Source organism: Drosophila takahashii, chromosome X (genome assembly GCF_030179915.1).
Source record: "Drosophila takahashii strain IR98-3 E-12201 chromosome X, DtakHiC1v2, whole genome shotgun sequence".
Lineage (NCBI taxonomy): Eukaryota > Metazoa > Arthropoda > Insecta > Diptera > Drosophilidae > Drosophila > Drosophila takahashii.
The window spans coordinates 12,130,485-12,148,917 of NC_091683.1; the positions used below are offsets into that span (position 1 = coordinate 12,130,485).

At 37.2% G+C, this 18,433-nt stretch overlaps 1 protein-coding gene across 4 annotated transcripts in view; it reads left to right on the forward strand.

Annotated features, from left to right (window-relative positions):
• Positions 1-18,433, forward strand: part of Ptp10D (Protein tyrosine phosphatase 10D) — a 46,565-nt gene that overhangs the window by 1,135 nt on the left and 26,997 nt on the right. For all 4 annotated transcript variants that reach the window (XM_044395510.2, XM_044395506.2, XM_017160479.3 and 1 more), the window contains exon 2: positions 595-1,028. In XM_044395510.2, coding sequence (XP_044251445.1) covers positions 915-1,028 — 114 coding nt within the window. In that variant the 5' untranslated portion in view covers positions 595-914. The remainder of the gene's footprint in view (positions 1-594; positions 1,029-18,433) is intronic.

The following is an 18,433-nucleotide window of genomic DNA, read 5'->3' on the forward strand; positions in this document are numbered from 1 at the left end:
TATTTTGCTCCGTGTATCGTTTCGATTTCGCAGAACTGGTTTTCAGGCGTTTAGTTTTATTTATTTTTCATATTTATTTGTTTCTTTTTGCTGGCTGCGATGTTTTAAATACTTTAATGACGTCAGCGGAGGCTAAATTGTTGATCAGCATTTTTTTTGCAACTGCACAGGACTGTGCAATTAATTAGCACTTATCTGCGATTCAAATAATATTTATGCATTGAATAATCAGACAGTAGAGCTTTTATAACATGAAAAGAACGGCTATTTTAATATAATTTATTCAAGGAATTTGTGTCTCACAAAAAAGGAAAATGAAAATTTGAATTTAAACCATTTATATGATAACTTTTGACCTAATTGATTAAAATTAGTAAAAAGTCTTGAATATAGGCAAGCTCCACTGTATGGAGATATAGAAACAAGTCGCAGAAAAACATACAAAATCTAAAAGAGCTTTTGGCGCAAACGCAAAGTGGTGGAGAAGAAGAAGAGTGAGAAGAGCAGGTAGAGAGCGGGAAAGCAACAATGTCTATCTGTCTCCCTCTCGTGATCGCTCCTCTATATATATTTATAATTTATACTCTCTTGCAGATCACAAATAAAATGTTTTAATCAATTAAACAAAAAAAAAAAAAACAACAACAAAATTTCAACTAATTGGATCCAGAAGAAAATACAAAATTCAATCGCGCTGACGACAAATAATTGTGAAAACAATGCATTTAATTAAAGTAAAGACTAAACTCGCGCTGAAAATGCCCGAAATCAAAAGAAACTAGCGAGAAACACAATCAAAAAATCGCACAACAAATCGCAAAAGTTAACAAAAAATCCAAATAAATTAAGCCAGACAACAAAAGAGAGCCAGGAGCAGAGAACGACAGCGAAAACAGCAAAACGACGGCCCCAAAATGTTGTACCAGCTAAGTAAAGCCACTACTAGAATCCGACTCAAAAGGCAAAAAGCCGTTCCACAACATTGCTGGCTCTGGAGTTTAGCATTTCTGGCAGCATTTACTCTAAAGGTAAGCGAAAGAGCCACGGAACTTGGTCAAAACACAATAGCGGGTGGGTTTCTAGATACCCAGATACCATTAACAAGTAATATCCACCATACCAACCAATATTTTTATAAGTAATGCTGGGTTCTATATAATATCTTTATTTAAATAGAATTTCTAGATTTTCCAAAATATGGGATCTGTGGGAAAAAAAGGTTATAAGTCTAAAAAAAGATCTCAGGACTAACCTTTTCTTTCTTTAATTAATTTTATTTATTTATATTTTATTATAATATTACACATACAAACTTTAAAAACTTACCATATTCTATCATCGATCTCAGAAGATATCAGGAGACAACGTTTTCAAAAATCTGACGGATACACAAAGATATACTTAATTAACTCTCAACTTTTAAGGGCTATCAATGCGGCAAGATTCTGCAAACATTGTCCAGAGTTATTTATTTATTTATTTGTGACCCAACCAACCCCACATTTTCTCACCCACATGAAAATCTTCTTCACTTTTGTCTTTGGTCTTTTCCCATGTTAATTAAATTCAATTATTTGGCATCATGTTTGCTTTTCGTTATTGTCCATGCGGATGTATTTGTCTCACTGTATGGGACTACTCAAAACAAACAAAGACCTTGAGGAAACAACAATCAATAATTAAACAAGATTTAGCATTTTGCATCTCAAGTCGTGCTTGAGGGAAATATAAAGTAAAATGCATTCGACTGCCAGTTAAAAATCTATAATATAACGAGAAAACGAAATTGTATTCTCAAGGGTTTGTCTAGATATTACTTATCTTTACTAGCACGCATGCTTAAAACCTTTAATTGATATTTCGTGTTGTATCGGTTACGGTTTCTGTTTTGCATAACAATTTCATAACCGATTCCCCCCGATTTGTGCATCCAAGTTTGTGATGTAAGCTCTGAGACTTGCAATTTTCCCAATTACTTTTCGACTTTTGCAGTTTTGCACGAATTCCATTTTCATTAAGTATTTTTCATTACAATATCTATTCTTAAAGAAATAGAAAATGGGAAATACTCCATCTATCTAGTCTTAACTCGATCTATATGCTACTTACTGGATACTACTGGTAAATATTTATCACAGATGTGGGCACGACTTGGATTGAATTTAAAACCCACCGTTAACCGGTTCGCATTCGACTTTGGTTTCATTTTACATTGACAAATTTTCATTCGTTTGTTTTTAGTTTTATTTGTTTAACGAAATTGTTGGCGCGTAACGACTACTGCTCCCCCATAAAAATACATACATACATGCATATCTATACAGTGTTCTACTATTTCTAATACAACCCACCAATTGTTTCCCGGGAGATCCATTTCAATTGCTTTTTTAGTTGTTCAAGTTGTTTCACCGGTCGCTGTTTTTTTTTCATTGCACCGATAAATGGCCAGAAATATTTGCCATTCGGGCACATACAATCTTAACTTATTTCGTTTCGACGCTGGTGGCCCATAAGTCACGTCTCTCGGTCAAATAATAGACACGAATAAACACAGGCATTCATTAATGCAAGAACACATTCATGTGGTATTTATAGAGTATATGCTTAACCGTTTAAACTGATAAAGTATCAGACGATAAATGATAGTGATTGCTTTTCGATTGATTTTCATTTATAGATCGATAAATACTAAGTAAATATGATGTTATGATATGATTTGATTTTTAAACTCCAAGAAAAGTCAATATTTATGGGTATTAAGAAAGCATACCATGGATTAAAGTAAAAAGACCAGTTTAAATGAGGCGAAAAATAAGGTTTACAGAAGGAATTAAAAACAATTATCCCCGTAAGATGCTGGCGACACTGGTTGAATAATAAGGAAGTGCTGGGTAATTAAATGCCGGGCGGAATCCACAGATGCACAATGCAGATAGGAACCAATTTTCTCGAGAACCACGCCCATTTCATGTCCTGGGACACGTGTCAACCGTAACGGAAACAAAAACACGAAACTTTGGAGATATTCGCCAGAAAGAAATGTTTTCTCAAGGAGGGACCAAAAAGGTGGGGAGAAGTCAGTGCAGGATGGCAATTAAATGCAACCCTGCACTGTTATGCAATTGACACCAAAACATTTGGGTTCCCAACCCCCTTCTCAGCATTAAGAAACCCTCTTTGTTTTTCCACCCAAAGCAAGAAACAAATTCTACTCGAAAATGTGCATAAATTAAGTAACAATTAAACCAAGTTGAGCTTGAGCTTATTAACCCCCTGATGGCATGACTAATTGATCTTATTCGAGATTAACAATACGCGTTTAAAAGCAACCTGAATGAGTCAGTTGAGAATGCAGAAAAAAGAGAAGGTAGTACATTGATTTTATGAACTAGAAACGATTCTGTTTAAATATCCAAGATCTCTACTTTTATAACTCCACTCTTTATAGGCAGATGGTGTCTGATATTTGCCAGATCTTTTTGCTAGACTCTTAAAAATATCTTGCAACAATATTTTTTGATGAGCTACCACCTCCCATCTTCCATCTCGAGACATCAAACACAAACTGAAAATAGAGCCGAATGCCGGAAATGCTACAACAAAATGCGAAATATACAAAAAAGAGGAAAATCGAAAAGGAAAATTCAAAGATATTATGGCTGCAATGAAATTGTGGTTTCCCGCAAAGGGGAAAGTGTTCGTTCGTTCCTCTAACTTGATGATCCATTTTCACTGACTCTCCAACTTTATATCAATGATCGATTAATGCCTGGGGGTTTTCGGGTCGTTTTGCGAAAAACCTTCCCGACTTTAAGTATAGTTTCTGATTGGGAAAACGAGAATTCGGGTTGGAGGAAATGTTTGGCCCATTCCGAATTCTTCATTGTCCTGCAACAAAAGCCAGAAAGGAACCGAAAATGAAATTGCTCTAACGGTGTTTGCTCCCGTGAGGCGTTTTTCGTTTTCGTTTCAGTTCACCCACTATAGTTTAGGGGTGACTTTTCCGCACAACTCTGGCTATATAAAACCTAAAACCCAGACCCAAATTTATATATCGAGCACTGCACAGCTGCGGTGAGGGAAGTAGTAATGAAATGTTATAAGAATTCAAATTGAATACCTACCTTATTATTAAAAAAATTCAAATATTTTATTATCAAGACTTAAAGAATTATAATTTTAAAAAAAAGTTCAAAAGAGAGTTATAATCAAAGTTTAAAACTATAAAATGCATTTTTACTTACAGGTTTCCTTAATCATCAAAAACTTTTTGAATAATAAAAATCTACTTACTAATAACTCATTTCTCCCAAAACTAATCGCAAACTTCTATTACTTTAAACGCGTCTGTATGCTCACATGTGTGGGTGTGTTCTATATGAAGTCACTTAATATTTAGTTTACTGTAGGACATGATTCATAACCGGGGAGGTTTCTTCTTCGCAGCCAAATAAGGGGGAGGTATTATACAAGAATGAGCCACCGGAAGGAGACTGCACTAGTTCCTCCTGCCGCCACTTGAACATTATGAAAGTCATAATTTTTGTATGCGAAAACATTCCTACATGAAATGAAATGTCTGCTCACTAATTACTTGTGTATTCTGTAGCGAAAGGTCGATAAAATGACTTGGTGCAAATGGAGAGCTGAGATCTGGTGGCCAAAAGTAGACCAAAATAGAATGAGAACATATGGTGTTTAAAGTTTGATCCATAAAACCCAAACGATTCTTGTTAATTTGTATTATACCTTTAAAATATCTAATACAAAGGATTACAAATGGTTTCTCTCTTTAGATGATATAATAATAATAGCTGACTCCATTCATGATTACCTCAACTTGCATTAATTAAAATCAATACTTTTATATTCTGCCCCGGAATCGCAAATCCCGATCGCCGTTTGTATACAGGAATTTGCAATTGCAAATGAACAAAAGCAACAAGCAGACTGGAAAATAATAAAAAAAAAACTAATGAGAAAATGCAATGGAAAATGGGAAAACGGAGAGGAGAGGGCGTCGTTTTGCAGTTGCTGTTTGCTTAATTGAAATTTATTGACTGCGCGTTTGTAAATTGTTTCATCTGAAGGCGGCGAGGGGAGTGGAGGGCAGGGGTATTTAAAATAGTAGGAGAACACCAGATGCAGAGTTTATTTTCAAAAGGGTGGCCAGGAAATCGCACTCTGAATTTTTCCCCCACACTTTCTCCCGACTTGCGGCTCATTTGCGAGCGCCACACTTTTCCCCATTCCGTTGACGTTTTTATAGGCAGTTGAAAATCTTGCGAAATCATCGAAAATTCCACTCCATATGGACGCGTTTGGAACCATTGGAGTTCTCTTTTCCCGGCTTGTCAATCAGTTTATTGGATAGTTCTTTCGCCCGACGCCTGTCATTTGGCCCAAACTGACAGCTTGTCTGTTTTATTCTATATTTTGACAGGGGAAGTAAGGTGATTTAGCCGCTCGGAGTGGGTCTAAATGGGTATGGGGAATACTAGAGCCAGAACTTTGGGGGAAAAGAAATAACCTTTAAACGTCACTGAAAAAATAACTTAATATCTGTAAAATCTATTAAATATTAAGCTATCCAAAAGTTATACAATACAATACAAAAAACATACAATGAAGCCAACTGGAATCTAACGAATCCACCCAAAAATCGAATCAGAACAGGAAAATTATGTATAGAAAAGACAAATCGGAACCCATCAATGATTTCCTCTAGCAGGAAAGAATGACCGATGTCATTGGCCTTGAAATTTCCGAAAAACTCGACAACCCTCCCGAAAACGCGGGGGAAAAACTGAAAACTCCCTCTAGAAAAACTGTTTGGCCAGCACGTTTGTAATTTAGTTTGAGTTTGAAGGGTGTGAATTCATTTGTCGATTTAATTATTAGTTGCTGCTGCGGCTAATGCACTTAAAAAAAAATCAAGTAAATTTATAGGTTTTGATATTATTTTAGATATTTTATTTTGAATGATTTAACCTTTAAAATAATAACCTAACTTTTCACTTATTATTTTAATAAAGTGTAAATAATCAATTTATACAATTTTCTCTCAGTGCCCTTTTGTGAAACGCAATTCGGTTCTATTCCTGTTTTATTTTTTCCGTGCTCAAGAAGCGTCAAAAATGTAGCGAGGGTGGCTAGAAAAACTGTCCACCCCCGAAGAACTTCTCGAGTGTGTACAATTCACTGACCTTGGGATATGTGCTATGCAGCCGGATTCGGAATCGGAATGCGTAAACCTCAAACTCAATCGAATCGGGGTTGCAAGTTAATCCACTCCGCATGGTTCATCAATTCAATTAGTCGAACGGAGAAGCATTAAAGATAATAGCAAGACTTTTACTAGCCAACGATAAACGAATAAAGAACTAATGTCTTTTGCTCCACAAATGAAATCGATATCTTAAAACTATCCAATAAGAAAATCTTTCCTTCAATTTTCTTAGAAAAACCCCGAATCAAAATTAAATTTTAGAGCGACAAAACCAACTTTGAACTACTGCAACTGATTTGGCTTTTCGAAACGAAGTTAAATTGGACATGCCAAGGATGAATGAGTTCCTGCGCATTGCATATTCATCGTTGGTAACCCAATCACCCGCCAGACTTGGCTATGAACTCCATAATTGAGGTGCTTTATGCTCCACAAAAAAAAGAGGGAAAGAGGGGAAAAAGTGGAAATATTCAGAGGATGTGCTTCAGGGCTTGTGGAGTCCTCTGAACGAGCATGTAACTAGACGCTAAATAACGTTTAGCATGGAAATGGCAACATTTCGCTTTGGCTTTGGCTACACCTGTGGCCACCATTTCCATTTCCATCCACATCTCCACCTACTTACATACTTCTCTCAACCTTCCAACTTCACTCGTGACTTAAACTGTTTGCATAAACATTTCCATTCTTTTTGCCATGCACATACGCCATTCGCGCCACTTGCAACTCATGCCACATCCTAAATCCCATCCCATCCCATCCACCATTAGGGATACGTGCTAAAGTGCACTGAGGAGTCGACAGCGTCTTCCCTGCAAATTCAATTTACCGCAAGTTTGCCAAGCACTGAACGAAAAAGTTGAAAAAGTTATTGAAGTCAGGAATAAGTCTATCGGATGGTAACCACAAGCGGTTGGTGGTTTGCGTCCACCCGGGGGCGCCAAAAAAATTGCTCAGATCATAGGATCACTTGTGAAATTGAAGTAATTTATTATTTCTACTTCTTTAATTATGGCGTGTAAAAATATTCTTAAAAACCCTTTTTTTTCCTCAGTGCACACACTGTTGACAGTTATGTCAGTGCTTGCGAAAGGTTGTGGGTGGCTCAGTTCTGTTGCATGTGGAAATTGGAGGTGCATCCTTAAGCCGTTTCTTAAACGTTGCAATCAGCTTACATGGCCATAATTCGCAACGGGTCTCAAGTCAACTGTGAATATATGATATCGTGTGTCTGATCGAGTTTGTTACCGTGCGCTTGGCTATCAGCACGTTAAATGGCCAGCGATTCAATGACCATTGGCAATTTTCGGGGATAAAGTTATTTTAATGGCCAGTGCGACACGTGTGTGTGTGTGTGAGTCGCGTTTTCATTAGAAAGGAATTTTATTGCCATTTTTCGGATACAAAAAAAATATACACAAATTACGTAGGGGAGTTTTTTGACATCGAGGGATGGTGTACCCTGTATTAAGTATTACCTATTTATTATATATTGTAAATTAGATCTAGTTCAACTCATAGAGATTTATATTTTTCAAGAGCAAACATTTTACCGATTTAAAGAATATTTTTACTTTAATTAATTCATGAGTATGTCTGATAAAACCAAACTCAGGGGTAAATCGAACAGGAGGAAAAACCAATGCAAAAAGAGAAATCAAGGCAGATTTTCTTTTCTCTTTTTCACTCCCTCCGTGGAATGCATTTTTAACACTTTTTTGGCACGCATCTCGGGCGGCATTTTCCCAAGGGTGGAATAAAAAAAAAAAAAAAAGGAACAGGGAAAACGAGGGGTGCGAGAAGGCCTCCCGGGGTTGTTCGATCAGGCTGCCCCTTTATTATTTATCGATTGGCATTCGATTGGCCATTCAGCCTGTTAACAGTTCAGATGGAGAACAATGGGCGTCAGAAAACAGATAGCCTTTCGGTCCCTCCATCCATTATTTATTTTTGGACAACACCTCAGAGCTCAAATATAACATTATTTTAACTTTTTACAAGGTTCTAGGAAATACTTAAAATACCTAAAAGAAGTACTAAATATTCAGTTGATATAATGAATCAATTTAGTACACTGCAAAACCTATTTAATGGCTAATTTTTGGTTTGTTTTTGAAAAGCCTAAAATTAAACATAGAGACCAAAAAACCAAAGAAAGACAAACAAACATATCAAACGTCCCACAACATCTGTTGAAAAATGATTGAAGGAACCAAAAAGCCGGCTGACACAAATGACGAATGAAAAGGCCAACATATGTGGCGGGCCTAACCAGCCCTCTATTCTTTTTTTTTTTTTTGGGTATTATGTCACAAGGTGGGCTACGTGTCGGGCTTATGCTAATTTATTGCTGCACCAAAAACTCCAGCATCAGGTTGTACCAATTGCTGGCGATGTTCCTATGTTCTTCTGGTGCTAACTTTTGCCACCACCAGCGGAAAATTGAGATATTTGTGTGCTCTAGTTTTTCGTGTCTGGAACTCTGGGGTCTCGAGGTTTCCGGGGGTTAAATCGTATGGCAACAACAAATGACATTAACAACGCTTAGAGCAATTACACAGAGACAGACGGGCGTTAGAGGAGAATATAGAAATTTAGAAGGGCGGGTGGATAGATGGATGGGGGTGCTTCTGGATTATTTATAATGAGGCAATAACAATTTGTGCTGCAGTTGGTCATGACATTCGATTAAGCTGTCCGGATGGCTTAGCTTTTGTCTCCAGCTGCCCCCAGCTCTGATTTCCCATGTAAACAAAAGTTAAGCTGAATTAAATCTCCTAACTTTTGAGTATTTTCTATAGATTGTATCTTTCATATATATTTTATTATTTAAAATTGAAATGCCTAAGCTAACTCGTAAAACATAGAAGTTATTTAAAGTTCAATGCATGGTAACAAATTTTATATTAAACTCTGTTTTTCTCTTATCATTTCAGGTTCGTACATATCTGAATAAAGGCAGTCTTCTGCCCACACACACACACACACACACTCACTTTAGTGACAGTGTCTAATCCCCAAAGTGAAGAAAATTCATCGCTGTGAACTCGCACCACTGAAAGAAATTGAAGAAGTTCTGCAATATGCCGGGGTTTAGGTCGTCTGATGCCACTTGAAAGCACTCAAGTTGTCGTAATAATGCTCTTAGGCAAGATATGTGCTTACATATATGTGTATGTAAATATGCACATTGCATATAGGGTGGGGTAAATCCATCCCATCTCATTGTTGCAAATAATTCAGGTTTATTGTCAAATGAAGACAAAGACAAGTCGCCGAAAACACTCCAAAGGGAATTGTGACTTATGAATTGTACAGATAGAGATATTTATTGTATTTTAAGAATTTTACCAAATTTAAAAGAGTTGATTGGGAATGGTTTCCCCTTAAAAGCATAACGTTTACTTATAGAAACCCCTTTGTTTTCTTGGTGCATCAAATTTATTCATGCACTTGGCCCTGCATAAACTTACAATCTGCATTTAAATGCATTTAAAAACGCTTAGACTGGCACTAAAACAGTCAGATGGAGATGGCGACGGAAAGATATGGGATATGCGGATTAGAAAAGGGGGGTTGTGTGGTGGGTTCTACAGAAAAGGACGGCCTTAACCCCTGACAGACCCCCTGGAAAAAAAAGAAAAGGAGACGAGGAGTGGAGCCCACAAAGCTAAGACAAAGCTTTCTGGTTTATCTGTCTGCACCAGGCAACTGCGATTTCTCTTTCGCACTCTATTGTTGCTGTCTCTTTTTAGCAGCACACACACCTACCAGTATTACATATCTGGGTGTGCTAGTGTGTGTGTGTGTGACTCTATGCGGTTTATTTATGCCGTCTGCCTGATTTCCGCTTTTTAAATGCTTCTGCCCTCGGTTGCAGCTTCTGCTGGTGCGCTGCTTGGGCGAAAACACTGTGAGAAACATTTTTAATTTTATCACATATTTTTTTTTACTTTTTTTCTAGGTTTTTTTCTTTAAAGTTTAAACCTCTGTGGAATCCCTAAATAATTTAAATTAATTTTTTTTGTCAGTTTGAACTTTGAACTCTCTCTGTGTAAAATCCATTGTAAATGTCCTTAATTTAAACTAAAACTTGAAGCAGTAATGGTTCATAACAATAGCAAAATTTATAGTATTAATTGTTTTTACACCTTTTGTGATTTCTCTCAGTGTAGGCTACATTGGCTCTGTCCTTCAAGCTCAAACAACAACAAATTTATTTCCATTCTGTTCTCTTCTACGCGCTTGCAGTTAATTTTTATTTTTTTTTTGTTTGTTTCATTCCGACTGTCCCATTCGATCTCTTTCCCTCACCGAAGGCAGAGGTGCTAAGTGGAACACCATTTGGCCCTGACAAAGGCATTGTAATTAGAGGAAGACGGGTCTGAGTGAGATGGATAGAGATTGAATTGTGTGCAGGGAAAAGTTAATAGATCCGTTCCTAATGAACAGCTCCATTTCCTCAATGGGAGAGAGAAAGAACTGGAAGGAAGAGAATTGAAATTAATTATAAGAAGGTAAAGAAATTGAAAGATGGAGAGGTAATGTAGAGCTAGACAATTAGTACGTTTGATTTATGGGTTTATAAACATACCAAGAGAAGTTCATATAAAGTTAGGGTGTTAAGTGTTATGATTTAAACATTCCTATAGTTAAGTATTTATGTTTTGAGGGTTCAAATCAATTTTAATTTTTTGTTTCACTCTCAACGTTCCAATTGTAAAAGCATTTCCAATGTTCCCAAAACAATCTAATCAATGAACATGAATGAACATGAATGCAGACGGGAACTCATTTAAAATGTTCAAGACATTGAACAAGAAACATGGCCCATTAAATATTCACCACGTATATTGCCTCCCTAATTCGATAATTTGCGAGTTAATTTTATAACTGACTTGCAGCTCATTTCGTCGCCCACATGCAAACTTAATCAAATGGCAATTTAAAGCGTTTCCCTATCCCCCCTTGCCCCCCCAACCAACGAACTCAAAATAAACAAATCAAACGGGGTGCAGATACGGTGACGAGTTGCATGCAACCCCACAGAAGAATTAGATGCACTGACCGCAAACTGAATTGGAATTCCCCTGTCCAAAGTGTCGGCTAGCCAAAAGGTCAACCGACGGCCGACAAAAGGGATGTAGATGGACAGATTGATGGTCAGATGAATGGATGGATGGACCATATGCAAATGAGCCTAATTAGATGACAGGACACGCACACATGATTAAAACGAAATATTTCGGTTTTGTCGGGGTCACCATGTTTTATTTAACTTTTGTCCAGTCAGGGGACAAATGGATTTATAAGCCGAAATTCGAAGTGGTCACACTTAATTGTCAACAAATTTGGGCTTGGAAAATCTCAACCCTCCCCCCACAAAAACCTCAAACATTTTCAAGTGCACCCCGTTGAGCATTAAAATACTTTTCAGCCAGCGCTAAAAGCAAAATGATTAATTGCATTTGCTGTCGAGCCAAGAAAAAATAGGAAGACAAGACAATTTTCCTGGTTTTTAAGTAATTCCCCACACTCTTGGCCACACTTTTCGAGGGTTGATGAACTTCACAGAGAAAGAAAACTCGATGCACTTTGATATAATTAAGTATTCCTATATATTTCGAAATATAAATTCTAGTAATCATCTGATTCTCCAGATATTTTAAACATTTTACTTTTAGAAATCTAAATCTAACTTTATTTGCTTCATAATCTTGAATCAAGACTTAATATCAGATGGAGATGTTTTCACTTGGTGTACGTCTTTTCATCTTTGTGACTTTTACTTTGCCGCCTGATAAATTAAATTGAATTCCCTGCCTTTGGCCGGGCTGAGATGTGATGAAATCCGTTTAAACGCAACTTTATATAGACACCCCGTTTCTTTCCGGGGATTCGAGACCATCCCCCTTATAAGTCTGCCACCCCGCCAAGCTGTCGCTTCAGACGATGATGATGATGATGATGGGAGCCATGAGAATTTGTTGTCGCTATGACGATGGAAAGTGCTTTTGACCAGCTTTACCAACCCTGAACACCCCAAAAAAAGTCTAATTTCTAGAGGATTTCTCTGCAAACGCTCAGTACGTACTCTTCTCGTACAACTCCCCCACTTTATCCCTTAATTTCCGTTGAAGAGGGGGAAATAGTTGCTTTAGGCTTAAGCTTTTCCTGTTTGTTGTTGCCATTGTGGTTGGTGTTCTTGGAGTCGCAGGTTTATTTCATTTAAAGAAGGTTAACATAAATTGCCATCCAGGACTCGAAATATGAGGGAAAAATTCATGGAATAATTAATGGTAAATGGTTTTTCGATGGATATACATTTGATGAAGATGGATGCACTTCCACGCCACTTTGTGAGTGGGATATACCATTGAATTTCAACTAATTAAGGGTTGGTAAATGCGCAGTGATCAGGGGATATAATTGATATAGGTTTGATAAGTTAATTTTTTAAGTTTATAAGATTAAAAAAAAAGATAACTTTAATACCAAGTATTTTTAGGTAATTAATTGAATGGAACATGTAGAAATAAGTAACTGAAGTGACTGTAAGAAAGTCCTTGTTAAAGCAATCTTTTTCCTTTTCGCCCGTCTGCTCTTTTTCTTTCACCCTCCTCCTTCTACCCCCTTTTTTAAGTCAGCTGCTGTTACCGTTGATTTTATCGTCTGCTTTGACAGCTGTCACACCGTCATTGTTGAATCCCATTGGTGTTGCTCTCCAGTTTTGTTGTTGAATTGCGTTGTCGCTGTTGTTGAGTGTTGTTATCATTGCATTCCCCCCATGTGATTCGCATTGATTGATAGTCTGCAAAGATTTGTTTGCGAAGAGGAAATGAAATTGCGATGTTTGAGGAAGTACATACATATATGTGTGTGAGAAGTGCTGACTGGAATTTTGTATTCCGTTTTTGATTTGAAATATTTGTTATTACCAAGCAGTGAGGTACCAAAAATAGCCGTGCCCCACGTTGGGCGCCAATTGTTTGACTCTAAACAATTATCCCCTAGTTTGCAAGAAACTTTGAAATTTGTTTCACGTTTATTTTCATTGACAAGCGGTGAAAGCTTTCAGGAATTGTGCCTGCAACAATAGATCACAATTCCATTTCCGTACTAGTCGCTTCCTAGCAATTTCCTGACGCCAGGTGTCGCATTTGTGCATTAATGCTCACCTCATCCATTGTGCTCCGGTAAATTGCATCTGTCTCACTTTTGGCCGCTGTCTCTCTTTTTGTAGCCTGCCAACATTTCCGCCACAGACGAATGGAAAATGCCGAGGAAAAGTGGGGAAAGTGTATGGCTGTGAAGTACGGAAAAAGAGCTGAAGTAGCAAAAAAGGGAATTGTTTTCCTCTTGTTTTTGGGATGGAAGGTGGTGCGGTGGGGGATTTCAGTATTGTGTGACAGATGGAAAGGTGGAGATTTCCAAAGGAGATGGCGCAAAGGTGTATAGAACATATTGATCGTTGTGCGAGCCATGCGGGCAAATAAACTGAACTATGCATGATCCGAAATCAAATTACCTGTCTGCCTCTGATTCCCCGTTGGACTTCATTAACTGGTGGAAATCACCTCTTTGGCTCCTGTCAATAGCCCCCCTCCCCACCGCCCATTTTCCTCCATTCACCCGGTGTCACAGCTAATTTTCCATGCAATTACATGCAGTTTGCTGTGAGGGACTGCTGTCGACTCTCGACTAGGATTTTCCGTTCCCTTTGCCTTCCACTTTCACTCATCCCGGTGTTGTTGTCCTGTTTGGCCTTTGGGGCATATCCCTTCTGCCCATTTCCTCCGCCGCCTTTTGGCCTTTTAATTGCATCAGTAACGCTTGATTTAACATTTTCCAAAGCGAGTCATTTGTTGGCCAAATGGAAAAGCCAAATGGGAAAAAGTAACTTTATAGCCGTTACAAGAGAGGATATTTTTGACAGGACCTACCATTGGCTTAAATGAAATTAATCCCCTGACAGGAGGTTCAAAAGAGTTAAAATAAAAGCCAAACAAGTGAAAAATTAAAAGAAAAAATTAATTAATAATAATAAATAAATTCTAAAAAAAATGTGTATGTATAAATCAAACGAAAAACCAAAAAAAAAAAAAGAGGACAACAAAGGTGGTCGGGAATTAATCAATGAATTTTTGTGGGATTTAACAAGTGGGTCAGATGAAAATACCCATGGAAAACGCACAGAGATGCAAACAATCACATGTAAATAAATACAGGAAGCAAACGGAAGTGGGGGCAAAACAACAGAAACTTGCCGAAAAAAAAAATAACAGCCTTTTCTGAATGATGTCTCGCCCCGTCTCTTTCGCACATTCTGTTCCCTGTTCATTCATGGAAATTCAAATTTTCGCCGCTGTTTTCGCATTTATCTAACGGCATTTACTGCGCAACAATCGTGCCCTCTCCCTCAACCATTCGCCTTCTCTATCTTCCGGTATCTCGCCTTCTCTTTCGCTCGTTTGCCTTCGGACTGTACCACATGGCGTATACGTATACGAAAGTTTTGCCGGCAACTCCTCACAGGAACCCTCATTCTGTGTGTCTGTGTGTGTGTGTGTATCTGCCGAAATATATTGATTTTCTCTATTCCCTTTTATTAAGCATTTTCTGTTCATTGTGGCTTTTGTTGTCTGCATTTGTTGTTATTGCCACTTCTTCCCGCAGACGAGACTTTTCTTTTTTGTTGTAACTTTTGCGCAACAAAAAAAAAAAAGAAGGAAATCACAACAAAAAGTTTGCCGGTTCCGGGTGAAGAATACATAGTTGTAATGCTCATTTAATATTTCCCTTCTTTTTTTGGGGTTGCCTGACAACCCTGGCATAGTGATACCAAATTCTTTAAAAAGGCATAGGCTAAAGAGAAAAATATTAAATTAAATGTTAAAACTTTGCACCATAAATCAAAATCTTGATTTTCTACCAAAACAAAATAGTATTTTGGTCATAAAAATTGAAATAATGATCCAAATGTGGAATGCCATACCTCGTTGAACTCGTAATAAAATTTCCAGTCAATCTGCATTTAAACCTGGAAATTTTTAATTTTTTTCATTTTTTGCAAAAAATTATGATGGTACCCCTTGTCTAAAAAGTGAAAATTGAGTAAAAATTTTATTTTTTTTAAATCAGTCGGAAAGTGCACTGATATTAATTATAGGGTTGTTAGCTGCTCAGAACAGTGCTCCTTTTTGATTTGGGACCATTTTTGCCCAAGTTACAGCAAAATTTCGATTAGAAAAAATTTTAAATTTGCACCGAAAATCAAAATCCAAAACTTAAAAAAATTAGTTTAGAAAGCGAAACCCACTGTACAGTATGCACGACATTTGCTTTCTCTGCTTTTTTTGTTGTTGTACTTTTTCTGTCCGCTTTTTTTGTGCAACTTCCGTTTTCGCATAGTTGGGCTTCCATCTGCCACTCCCACTCGCACTCTCCCCCATTTTATCCGCCCACTTTTTATCCTCCCCTTTGAAAGAAACATTTTGTAGGAGAAAACAAATTGAATTTGTCTGCACGGCATTCCAAGATTTTTGCCGGCAACCCAGAGAGTCCCTTTATTTTGTTGTTTTTTTTTGTATTCCCTCTGGAGAAACTCAAGCGGAGAAAGTGCGGAAAAGGACCAGGGAGTACAGTATAAATTATTTGGCTCTGTATTTAATTTTTTGGCAGGGAATTATTTTTAATATACCTATGGAAAATATATTTAAGAAATTGAAATTTTCTAAGAAATATGTTATTAAAAAAGGTTTAATTGTTTTGATTATTGAAATGTTCGAAATATTTTTGTGACTTTTTAGTCATAGAAAAATCCCCCGAACTTTGCTGTAGTTGTTAGTGAGTGCTCACTGTAGATCCCTAGCTTCACTTTCAGGCGGCCCTTTGTAACCGTAAACAAAACGCCAGGGGAAAAGGTTCCCGGGGAAAAGTGGAGAAAGGAGTGGATCCTGAAAATGGCTACAGGGCGAACACATTTGTAAACACTCCCACACAAGTGCACACACATGATATATACCTACATACATACAAACGAACACCCACACATTCGTAGCAAATTTATGTATGTGCAGACACACACTTTGTGGCTGAAAATTGTTTGCACAAATCTTTTGCGAAGAAAAGGGATTTTTTTGTGTGGCGGCCACCTCAATGAAATGAAACTTTTGCCAACCGTAAAGTTCCTGATGACGAACAAACCAAATTTCTTAGTGTGTGTGTGAGTGTCTCTATGTATGTTTAATAATATTAAAGTTGGAAATATTCATATTCCGTTCAGGCAGTGAAAGTTTCCTTTCTACCCAGATTTTCCCTTTGAATTTTACATAGATTTTGGAAAAATAAACGAGTGGAGCAGCTCCTCCTGTCTGCATTTAATTCAATTTAATTCCCTGATTGTGTGTATGGCTTTCTTGGGATGTTTTTTGGGGTATCACAACACGAGCTAATTGGATTATTCTGAGAATCTGAATAAAGTTTCTGGAAAGACGTGAAAGATTTTTCATGTATTTCTTAAAAAATAGGATTCAATTATTGCCTACTTTTGTGAGTATTTTCGTTTTTATTTTGCGCTTTCAATTGTCTTTTATTGTGATGGTCAAACATTAGAATTTCAAACTTTCATAGATTCATTCTATCCTTTTTCTATTCTGCCATCCCATTAATCATTCTATCAATCAATCAATTCATTAAATTCGCAGTACACTTTCTCCTTCCCCTTCTTTTTTGCAACCCTTTTTTATGGGCAAACTTTCTTTCTGCCCATTCTCTGGCTTTTTATTTCTTTGACGTCTTATACGATTTTGATGGCCATAAAATGTCCTGGGATAAGACGTCATAAAAATGAGAGGAGAATAACGAGAAAATAAAGGGAAAATGAGAGAAACAAGGCGTTATAGAGGGTATGAAAAAAAAGAATTGTTTGCGATTTTTCGCATTAAATTAGGCAAATTAAAATGGTGAATTTCCTTTGAAAAATATGCAAATTTATGTGCAAAACACGCCCATTTTTCTCGCTTAAGGATGTGATAAAAAAAAAAATTGTGCAATGGAAAAACGCAAAGAAAGAATGAAAAACGGGAAAAAGCTGAGTGCAGAGATGCAGAAAAAGGAGTTGGGAATTTTAAGGGGAGAAGCGAAACAATAGGCGGCACATGGAAAGGAATAAAAGAGGAAGTGCGAGTGGAAACGGGAAGGAGAAGACGTTGATTTGTGGGGCTGATTCTGCCATAATGTCCTTGAAAGGATGTGATGGTATATACATACGTACGTACGTACAGGTGGCCCATAGCCAAAAGCCATTTTCCTCCCTAGAACATTGCGGCGTTACAGCTCCTATTTCCTTGGCCCCGCTCCATTTCCCATTTCCCTATTAACCAGAAATTGTTTGCTCAAATATTTCCACCGCCAGCGGCCTCAAAAGTAAACAAAACAAAAGCTTTCAGTCCACACGCCATCCACAAAACAAAAGTATGGCGATTTTCATCTAGGATTACGCAAGGATTCGCTTGCAAATATTTAAGGTGAATATTGTACATAAAATATTGTACATTAAATTTAATTTATATAAGCCTGTTTAATAATTTTTGTCTTTGCATACTTTTAGGCGCGTTTAAAATGATTTCAAAACTCAAAAATTTTAAAATTTTGTTAGCATTTTTCATAATATTATTATCTATTATTAAAGTTTTCTGGTGCATAAAAAAAAGCAAGCCAGGGAGACAGAATTTATTAGATCTCCCATCTCTCTTTGTCGGTTTGTAGCCGTCTCTATGTCTATCCCTACGTATATCCCTCTGTGTCTTTTAATATTCTGCTGCTGTTTCTTCATTTCGGAGTTTGGCAAATGCAAATTGCCGCACAGCTGCCGTAAGTTACTGCCTAATCCTGCAGTTCCTGCTGCTGCTGTTTCAGCCGCTGCTGCAAAATGAGAGCAGCAAAATGTTAATTAATTTGAATTTCAGCACCAAGAAGGGCGGGCCAACAGCCTGCCGTAATTTCCCATTGCCATTGTGTTTTGCTGCAGAGAGAGAAAATGTATTAACTGGTATTGCGATATTTCGGTGTTTCAAATCACTTATAGAAGTGTCTGAAAGTAGGCAACAATATTTTTGATACACGTTATTTTTTCACTGCATACTTTTAGACACCTTTATAAGTGATTCCTAAAACAAACTTTATTAAATTAAATTTAATAAT